The sequence below is a fragment of the Castanea sativa genome, chromosome 7 (assembly GCF_040712315.1).
Source record: "Castanea sativa cultivar Marrone di Chiusa Pesio chromosome 7, ASM4071231v1".
In the NCBI taxonomy this organism is placed as follows: Eukaryota; Viridiplantae; Streptophyta; class Magnoliopsida; order Fagales; family Fagaceae; genus Castanea; species Castanea sativa.
In genome coordinates this window covers 29426462-29436900 of record NC_134019.1, presented here as the reverse complement: position 1 = coordinate 29436900, position 10439 = coordinate 29426462, and the positions used below count along the sequence as shown (strand labels likewise).

Sequence of the window (10439 nt, the reverse complement as noted above, 5' to 3'; positions counted from 1 at the left end):
GATATGCATGATATGTTTTAGATGTATGATAGGTTTTCACATGGTAGATGAATGCTAGGGTTTCTTTGATATGTTTGGCTCTCTTTTGTTTGGGTAGATAGATAAGTATGTTTTGTTTGGAATGAAAGATGTCATACTGTATGCTTAGATGTATGCTAGTGTGTGTGTGAGTATAGATGCAAGTGTTGAACATGTTTTTAATAAGATTAAGATGTAAGATACAATGATGGGAGGCCAACCTTAGGGTTGGACGATCTTGGGTGCCTAACACCTTCCCAAGAACGTACCTAAACTCCAAATCCACACTCTAAAAGTAAAATCAAAGGTCATTTCTTGAAAGGATGTTATATTTATGGTTTCTAGATCATATAACTAGATGGTGACTCCCTCCTCTCCCCCTTGCGCCCACAAGTTGGTTCAAACTACCTTTGGGCCTATGTGACAAGATTGAGGCATTGATTATTAAATTATGATGGGGACAAAAGGGTGAGCAAAGGAAAATCTATTGGAAAAAATGGAAGATACTATGTAAGCCTAAATCGAAGGGAGGGATGAGGTTCAAAGATTTGGCGAAGTTCAATGAAGCAATGCTGGCTAGAAAGGTATGGAGATTACTAAATGATCATAAATCTCTCTTCTATTGAGTATTTAAAGCTAAATATTTTCCTAGAGGGTTGATTTTTGAAGCCTCAGCATTCTTGGCTTCTTATGCTTGGCAGAGTATATTAAAATCTAGGAAGGTGATTTCAGTTGGTATGAGGTGGAGATTATGGAAATAGTATAAAAATTTACAATGACAATTGACTGCCGTGTAGTGAGTCTACCAGGGTTGTATCACCGCGTGTGCTTGCTTTGGAAGGAGCCAATGTTGATTTTTTGATAAATCCTGATACTAGTACGTGGGACTGTAATTTGATTGACCAATACTTCTTGTGGTTTGAAGCACAATGGATAAAAGTCATTCCCCTTTGTGTGTCGAGATAGGTGGATAGTATAATTTGGCCCTGGTGCAAGAATGGCGAATACTCGGTTAAAATTGGGTATTAGCAACTGTGTGAGGATGAAAGGAGTGGTGATGCATCAAGTTCAGAAACTTCGTATCAAAAGAAATTTTGGAACCGTATTTGGAAGCTTAGAGTATTACATAAAATTTAAACTTTTCTTTGGCGAGTTTTCTCCTAAGCTTTACCTACTAATGAGAATTTGAAGAAGAGAAATTTTTTGGAGGATGGTAAGTGCAGTGCTTGTCTCACGATGCAGGAGCCTACATTTCATGTCACCTAGGGTTGGAAAAACTACACCAAATCTAGAATCCATTCTTTAGCTAGATTTGAATAGATTTTCCAGGATGTTCAAGAGCTAATCCATGTGGTTGTTCAACAGTTTTGCAAATTGGAATTGTTTACTCCTGTGGCGTGCTTCATTTGGTCTCGTAGTAACGAACTGAGACTTAATGAAGTGTGCTTGGCCGTTGATAGAATTTTTGAAGCTGCATGGAGCTACCTTTTAGAATTCCAGCTGAAGTTTTTGATGCACATAGCTAAGCCTTTACCAGGGTAATCAAATCAAGACCTCCATTGGGTGATATCAAGTTAGTCAATACCGTACCGACCGATATGTATCATATCGATATGTATACTGGTATCGAAACATTAACGTTTCGTACCGGTTTAAATACCAGCCGTACCGGCCATGTACCACCGGCCAATTTTGAGCAATACTGGCTGGTATCAGGCGTACTAGCCGGTACATAATTTTTTTTATTTTTTTATTTTTTAAGTTTTGAAAATTTTGAATTTTTGTTAAGGCAGAATGGTAACTTATTTGCATTAACTTATTAATATTATTTGTTTTCTTAGTATGCAATGGTAACTTTTAAGCTTTCTATTTTTTATATTGTTTTTTTTTTCTTTTAATTGATACTAAAGTCTAAAACCATAAATAATTTATTCTGAATTGAGGAAATGTTTTATGGTAAACTTTTATATTTATTATAATACACACAAACACACACACACACACATATATATATTTATTTATTTATTTATAAATATAAAAAGTAACTGTAAACTCGAAACGGTATACTGGTATTGATTGGTACCGAAATATATCGTTCCACTAGTCAAACCGATACAGCATCCAGTACGAAATTGACTCTCTTGGGTGATATGTAGAAAACAAATTATGATTGGGGCTAGGGGTGGCAAAATTTGACACGACCCGCGAACCCGACACGACACGACACGAAATTAGTAGGTTATGGGTTGAGGCTTAACGGGTTCATATCATATTCGGGTTGACACGGCTAACCCGTTTAATAAATGGGTTGGGTTAGTGTTGAACACATAGAACCCGTTTGACCCGTCTGACCCGTTTAATTAAATGATATTTTACCAATATACCCTTCAAACTCTAGGTATATGAACTTATTAGTTGTTGTAATTTATATTCTTTGACATATTGTGATTGATTATTTGTGATATTGGGATATGTTTTAATTTTAAATGATTATTTGTGATGCAGTTACTCGTTAGTTTTGAATTTTATATTAAAAATATTTATTTGTTTGTTTTTTCATTATTTTTTATTTTTTATTTTGATAAAATCTGATAAACAGGTCGACACGACTGACCCGTTTAATAAATGGGTCGTGTTAGGGTTGAGGAATCTTGACCCGTTTAATAAACATGTCGGGTTAGTGTTGACCTATGTAGTCGAATACTCATAACTTGACACGACACGAACCCGACACGCGAACACGAATTGCCACCCCTAATTGGGGCAGTGTTTGCAAAATCAGATGAAGTGAGAATAGGAGTTGTAGTTCGCGATGCCAATGGAGAAGGGCTAGTGGCTTTATTTGAGAAAATTTTGTGTCCTTACTCAGTGGAGGTTCTTGATGTTTTAGCTACAAGAAGGGCAACTCAGTTTCCTGTGTAGCTGGGCATTCATCATTCTGTTTTTGAAGGGGATTCTGAGGTGGTGTGTAATGCACTAAAGGCAGCAAATTATGGCCATTCCTCAATTGGTCAGTTCGTTAAAGACATTTTGTCTATTGTGAGTTCTCTTAGAACTTTTTTTTTTCTCTCATACTAGGCAGCAAGACAATTGTGTAGCCCCCTTAGCCAAGAGAGAAAAAGTTTATTTTCCATAGTTAGTTTGGATGGAGCATGTTTCACCTGACATTTCTCAGTTTTTTGTTTCTGATTTTGCAGCATCTTAATAATATTGCTTAGTCTTTTCTCTCTCAAAAAAAAAAAAAAAAAAATCAAATAATGATTACTAAAAAAACAAAAAGAACCAAAATAATATAGCTCAAGAATTTAGAATGTCCCAACTTCTTTGCATATGTGAAGGCAAAGGAGCAATTAACTCGAGGCTTTCTACTTCCGAAAGATCATAGTTTGAAGAAAACTGCACATTTTGTAAAGCCTCTGACACATTGGGCAATACCATTTGCTTGCAATGAAGATGAAGGTGAGGGTGCTTCTCAGAGATACTTCCACTCTCCAAATCAAGGCCAAATGGAACGGTCTTCCCCTTGGTAGGATTCTCATTTGATTTCATTGGACAAGGCAATTGTTTCAAATTCCTATGAGCTTGCCAACCATATTTAAGGTCTCCAACTATCGGTGTTCCCAATGCCTCAGCACAATGTACTCGGAGCTGTATTTCCCATGAGGGAGAAAAAGGATTTGTGCAAAGAAAATAATGAGTCAGAGACCAAGGAGACAAAAACACATTCAAATGTGAAGCATTTAGTTCTTATCCATACCTGGTGCTTTCTACCAGTGAGAGGAGAAAGCTCTAGCCATGTGAAACCTGCATAATTATCACTTGCATAAGAGGCAGGTACAACTGTACAAGACATATGCCACAACAAAAAACTTCTAAAAGAATAATCAAGATAGTCAATGATGTCTTTCTGATCTCCTTTTATAGAATATAGTTTGAGGCTCATGGAACAATATAGGAATTCTACATCCAAAATTATGCAGACAAATCACAAATCATCTAATAAAGCATTGCAAATGCACTTTCTGAAGATTGTCAAAGTTTCTGACCATGTAAATGATTTTCAATGCTCACTCTTAGTATAAAGAAGTTCGAGAGAGAGAGAGAGAGAGAGAGAGAGAGAGAGAGAGAGAGGGGAAAATGAAGCTCAATGAATAAAATTGTCGTGAAGTTCATTGCTAACCATGACATGAAGATTTAATCACTTGATACTCTGTTATTGCAAGCTGAGCAGACATATTTTGGGGATTATCAATGATTGTGATCCTATCAGATTTTCCATTGTCCACCACCACCTGAATACAATCACAGAAAAAAAATAATAATAATAAGTAAATGATAAAAATTTTCATTGAAGATGGTTATTATTTTGGATTGAAAAATATAAATCTAATTCTATTGACATCTCATAGGCTGATTGAGTAATATAGTTGTGCTCAATCTTATGTAGGACCATGTCCTTTAATGAGTCTTGCGCCCAAATTTACTGAGGTAATGTACTAGCATATGCAGTATAGCAGCATGTTCAATGCAGTTTGGTGATGCTTAACCAACTGGACCTTCCTTTAGTGAGGTATCTCTTATGTGGTGTCTGCATGACTACAAACCATTTCCAACAACGAACCATATTTCTATTTCATATTCATTCATCAGTAACATAATTGTTTATAGCATGTGGCGGTTAGTTTTGGAAATTTAAAAAATTAAGATGCCTACCCAAAGCAGAGTTAGAATAATCATTTGGTTTATGGACTGTTAGACACTGGATGGCTTAAAATTTTCTGATCATTTTTACTGGCCCAACATGATTTCAAGCAAAGACCGTTTAGTTGCAAACGTGGACAATTCTAAATGTGACAAATGTCCAATAAGATTATTTCAGGAGCCCTACAGCTAAACAACAATAGATAGCATTCCAAATTTAACTGTGCCACAAATTGGTAATGGCCATGATTGAATGGTATAAGGAAAAGAAAGCTTTACAACCTATAGGTTTAGAGACAAATAAATCATAATTTCAAATCAATAGCTGTAAGGAATCTACCTTCCCTAATGGGGCAGAAATTAATCCCTTTGGACGTCTTGGAGACCCAATGACAAGTGCCCAATACTTTCTTTGCAGGATTCTTTCTTCATTGTCAATGTCCTTGAGATGAATTACATATATCAGGTTGAATTATTACCAACTAATTGTAATGCTCTTTCTGTGAACATGATAGGATTCTGAAAAATGTGAAAACGTAAGAATAGACATTTACTCACATCTTTTGCACCACAAGTTTTCTCACGAAAGATGGAGTGTAGAACTGTCGCACTAATTTGTGTCCTCCCCAACACCAAGATGCCACTACTATCTCTATCAAGTCTGTGAACCTATAAAAGATGTTTCTTGATTATAACCCAACAAAAAAGAAATTCTAACCAATTCTGTGCAATATATAATATAACGCCCAAGCACAGATCCCCCCCCCCCCCCATCTTTTTTTCGAATTTTGAGCTCGAAAGGATTTGAAATGTGGATTTTTCCCTTCAACTCCTTAACCATACAAATTAAAAAAAAAAACATAATTTTCTCCAAATACCAATTCTGTTGTAATTTAATACAACAACTTCCATTTCTGTATACCAGCTGGACCCTAATGATTCAAGATAAGGGGAGCTTCTATTATATTGCAATACAAAGAAAAGAATAAATCAACGTATGTTGAGGACAAGAAAAAAAGTAACTTGTGATATCTAAAGCTATCCTAATGATAAATGCTGCACAATCCATGCTAGAGACGAGAAAACCATTCATGGAAATTTCACTAGGACACTCACCAGCCGAGGAGGTTCAGAGTGGTCATAACTTAAACAAGCAGCAGCGAGTTCATCTAAACTTGTTTTGATGCCTATGCCCCCCTGTCCAACATAAGCATCAGCCAAACTTTAAAAATTAACACCTCAAAGTCCAAAAACCAGAAAAGAAGTCCAAAAAAATACATTAAAGCTTACCTGAACAGCCATCCCAGGAGGTTTATTGACAACAACAATGGCTGGATCCTAATTTTCAAAAAGCATACCGAGTCACACATTGGAAACCCAAGGAAAACAAAAACAAAAACAAACAAAGGAGTCAAATTTGAGAACCTTATACAACACAAGACTGCGAATAAAGTTAGCTTCTTCCTCATTGCAATACAACTTTTGTTTCTCAGAGGGAACCTCTTGTTTAACGGTAATAGGAAGAAAGATTCGATCTCCACCGTTCATTGAGTCCTTTGCTGCCACCTTTTAATAATTCTATTTATATATCAGAAACAAAATTGATACTAACACAGTTACACTATGTTTAATCTGAATGAGTAACAAGTAACAGGCATTGTATTAGAGTTACCCTTTTGAGACTACGTTCTTGAGCTTGAGCACCTACATCAGTACTTTCCATAGTGTTGGATTCTCTCCGCACCTGTTAGAAATCAGCTTTTTAAATTTCAGCTACTAAACTCAACAAATTTCAGATTGGGCAAAAGGTATAGTAATAAAACCAATGCGCAAAATTATAAAGTAAACCCTCCAACTTTGTCCAAAATTCAATTCTTCAATTTTATTCAATGTAGTTCCATCACATTGTGACCTTAGGTTTCCTAAAAACTAGGCCCGTAAATGAGGTAAGCTGAGCCAAGTGTTACAAGTCAGACTTGTTCATTTAATTTTATTTCAAATGTAACCAACCTCGAGCTCAATACTAACCAAGATTAAATGTTCAAGTTTGGTTCATTTTCTTGCCGAACAAGCTCAGATTTGTTCACGAGCTACTTTATTAACTTGGTCAGCTAGAGCTTGGTTTGTATGCTAAACAAACAAACATAAACAAGTAATTTAGGCTAAAATATATATATATATATATATATATATATATATATATATATATATATATATATATCTATATATATGGGTAAAGAAGGACCTGTCTGAGACGAAAGAGTTTCTGAACAAGGCTTCTGGGTAGGTCTGGACAGCATTTAAGGACCCATTTGAGTGCTGTGGTGGAAACATCGGCTTTTGATTGGGAGCTGCGAGCGGAGAGTTCTTTGCCCAAAGCGGCGCCGTTTAGAGTTGGAGTGAATGGAGGCAAAGTGAACCATTTGCCGTTGTTGTTGTAATGTTTTGGCTCTTTGGTGGTGGAGGTGGAGGTGGTGTAGTGGGAGTGCAACGCGTGTAAGGCTGAGATGCAGAGTCTAAGGCCGCTGTGTGCAGTGGTGGAGGGTGGGGATCGGAGGTTTATGAGGCGGAGGAAGGTGGAGTCCACCATGGTTGGTGGAGGAGGAGTTGGGGGTTTAACTACTGGAGGAGGAGGAGGAGGAGAAGGGTTTAAGTAACTGGCGAATTTGGGGGGTTGGTTTTCATGGCCCAGCTTGGTTTCAATGTGATTCAGTAAAAACAAAAGTTTGGTTTATAAATGTGGGCTTGGCTCGTCCTTGCAAAAAAGCTCAGGTTGGTTATTCATCGAGAATAGAGAAAGCTCATTTAGTTAAGGCTCAGAGTGGGCTGGGCTTAAGGCCTGAGAATACAATTGTAAATTGTAACCTCTCTTTCGGATGTACTAAAGGAGAAGGTGCTTGCCTTGCATTAAATCACAATCATAGATTCATAGTTATTAAACATAAACTTAGTCGAACATCATTGACCCAGTCTATCAGTTGGGTCATTGGTTCAATTATATGGTTAAATAATATATAAATATATATATAAGTCTGATTCAAATTACACTTGGTATAAGTCTAAACAATATTATAAAACTCAATAACTTATTATTAATTTTATATTTTGAAAATACAATCATTAAATTACATATTCTATATGTTCTTAATATGTATGCCAAATTTCATGCTAATCAAATGTAATTTACCATTTGTAAGTGCACAATTGCACCTGGCTCCAAGAACAGTTACGGGCTCAGGCCCAATGAGCCTTAAACAATATGAATTTGTAGAGTGTGAGCTTGAAACCCAGATTAGAAGTGTGTGAGGATTAAACGACAAGCCAAAGATTGCAAATACTCAACAACAACGGGGAATATTGTAATTCAACCTCCTCGGACGAAGCCAAGAGTTGTTCTTCTATTATCTCTTTCTCTTTCTTCTTTTCCTTTTAGATTACAAAGTAGTTCCTCCCCTTATTTTCAGTTCTAGGTTGCTCTTTAAATACTCTTCTTTTTGATACTTTGTACACGTGTTGCCCCAACTCCCCCTTAGCCTAGATATTTCTTTTCTCAGTGCCTTTGAATAGTAACCAGAAGTTTCCCTTCCACTGTTCAGGTGTCACTTCCCCACTAATGCGGCCAGGGTGGTAGGTGCAGGGTCTTTAATGTGGAGGTGGCAGCCTTTATCTTTGGTATTTCTCTAACATCGGTGCTTCCAGGACATTCAAGGGTTCACCCCTTTTAACCATGGGTCTTGACCGTGTCCTTCCCTAACCTTTACCATGAAGTCCCGGGTTCTCCGGTGTCCGTCCGAGGGGAAGTTCACCCTCGGCTGGATCCTCGGATCCTCGGCGTATGGGCCGACCCATAGTACTAACAAGTTCTAAACCCATGAGCAGGTTGGCCTTCCTTAGCACGGCCCAAAAGGCCCACACTCCTATCAGGATCTTTTTACCCCCCACAATAGCCCCTCAAAACTCTAATTTTGAACGTCCGAGGAGAAAAATAGGGTTTTGATCCGACGAGAACCTACTCCACACACTTTGTGAATAATGGCACATGTGGAAATCGTTTCGCGTCCTAGAAGATGCCACTTGGCGGTTTTATTTTAAAAAACGCGCGCATTTATTACTGCAAGTTACACTTTGTCCCCTATGTTCAACGGCGAGATGGGCATCCAACGGCCCTCGTTACTCCACGAAAATTTGGGCGGGATAAACATAATTTCGAGGCCGCTTTTCCGCACGCCATGACGCTTCGGGAACCTGCGCCTTCATTTAATTCCCCAGGGGTTAATCCCATCAAAACATCAGCCATCATACTTTACCTGCAGAAAACCGTGGAAATTTGCACACCTTCAACTTTGTAAGTTTTTGTTCTTTCTGTTCTTAACCTTTTCTCCTCGGTCCTTGTCCTCGGCTCTCACTATAAGCATTCTCCCTCTTAGAGTTTAATCTTTCATTCCTTTGTAATGGGAAGATTCAAGTGTCTAGTTGATACCGCCGCTGGGATGGAAGGCTTTAGGGTCAAGTACCGTATTCCCAGCGACATAGGTCTAGAATATTGTCCGGCGGAAGCCGTGGCCGATTCTAGGAAAGAGGGAGAGGTTATCATCCCAATGATAGCCTTTATAGAGGGTGGGATGACCCTCCCAATGAAACCTGTAACTAGGGAGTACCTTCGCAACCACCGGTTGTGTCCCGATCAGTGCCTCCCAAACGTTTTTAGAGTTTTGAGTAGCGTCGATGCTCTAAACGAGCAAATGGGTCTAAACCTCTCCTGGCATGATGTCGTTTTTCTATACGAGTCCCATAAACTCTCCAATGTAGGTTACTACATTAAGTCCCGTTCTAGTGTCGTTAGGTTAATCTCCTGTCTGCCCAAATCCAACAAAGGCATGAAGGACGACCACCTGATCGTCTCTGGGAACTGGCACGACGGCCTACACTGCCCAGTTGAGTGGGGGGACCCAGGTGCGATGCCATAGGATTAATCTCCCCACAACACAACTTCCTCTAACACACACAAAAATGAGTATTCCTAATTACTTAAAATTATTACATATCTGTGTGAATCTGATCAGGCTTGCTTGTTTTGACGTCTTTTTTGCAGATAAGCAACACGTGCGCCCTCGTTTGAGTCACTGTAGCATCGCAGACCTAAACCGAGTGCTTCGCTCCGAGGTGTTCGTTAACGAAGACTTACAACTCAGGGCTGCTCATCTCATTCTAGGGTACACTCCCATATCCTCGGACTTTCAGGAGATAGAGAACGCCATAATTGCGGGTGACCGAAGACGAAGGAGAATAAATGTAGCACGGCCCCACTTTTTGGACGATCGCGAGCTCCCTGACGCCCCCCACACCGTTTTGTACAACCAACCCATAGCGGCAATTCCCCTCGCCGTGCACTCTCAGGCAACTATTATTCCAGAAGAGCAGGTGTCTTATTCACATACACTAGACGAGGAGATAGATCAATTCCATTTTGAAGACACCGAGAGACCTCGAGGGAATCAGTTCGTCGTACTTTCCGACGAGGAGGAAGAAGCCACCGAGGCCTCTGGAATTGTAGGGTTTGTAGTTGCCCTACCCGAGGACGAATCCGAGGAAGATATGGGCAGGATGAAGGGTTTCCTAACCAATAGAGCTGCGAAGGTTATGGAGAAAAAGACGGGGACGTCCCAAGTTCCCCCATCTTTGCCACCTCCCCCTCCTCCAACTGAGCCAAAACTTCCAGC

The 10439-nt window shown here is 39.0% G+C and overlaps 1 protein-coding gene across 1 annotated transcript; it reads right to left on the bottom strand.

The window, feature by feature from the left end:
- Window positions 1–3224: 3224 nt before the first annotated feature.
- On the bottom strand, window positions 3225–7408 carry LOC142643663 (RNA pseudouridine synthase 4, mitochondrial). Its single transcript, XM_075818362.1, has 10 exons — window positions 6965–7408; window positions 6392–6463; window positions 6145–6285; window positions 6010–6057; window positions 5836–5916; window positions 5278–5388; window positions 5060–5161; window positions 4199–4310; window positions 3776–3822; window positions 3225–3666 (listed from the first exon to the last, which is right to left on the bottom strand). Exons 1-10 carry the CDS (start codon window positions 7307–7309, stop codon window positions 3316–3318), a joined length of 1410 nt encoding a protein of 469 aa, XP_075674477.1. The 5' UTR covers window positions 7310–7408; the 3' UTR covers window positions 3225–3315.
- Between the last annotated feature and the right edge of the window lie 3031 nt (window positions 7409–10439).

Coding starts and splice junctions, on each gene's coding strand:
- LOC142643663 (XM_075818362.1), bottom strand. CDS start 7,309: ATGGTGGACTCCACCTTCCTCCGCCTCATAAACCTCCGATCCCCACCC. Junction 4,311..5,059: donor TTTCTGCCCCATTAGGGAAG/GTAGATTCCTTA, acceptor GATTGTATTCAG/GTGGTGGTGGACAATGGAAA. Junction 3,667..3,775: donor TCACTGGTAGAAAGCACCAG/GTATGGATAAGA, acceptor TGGGAAATACAG/CTCCGAGTACATTGTGCTGA.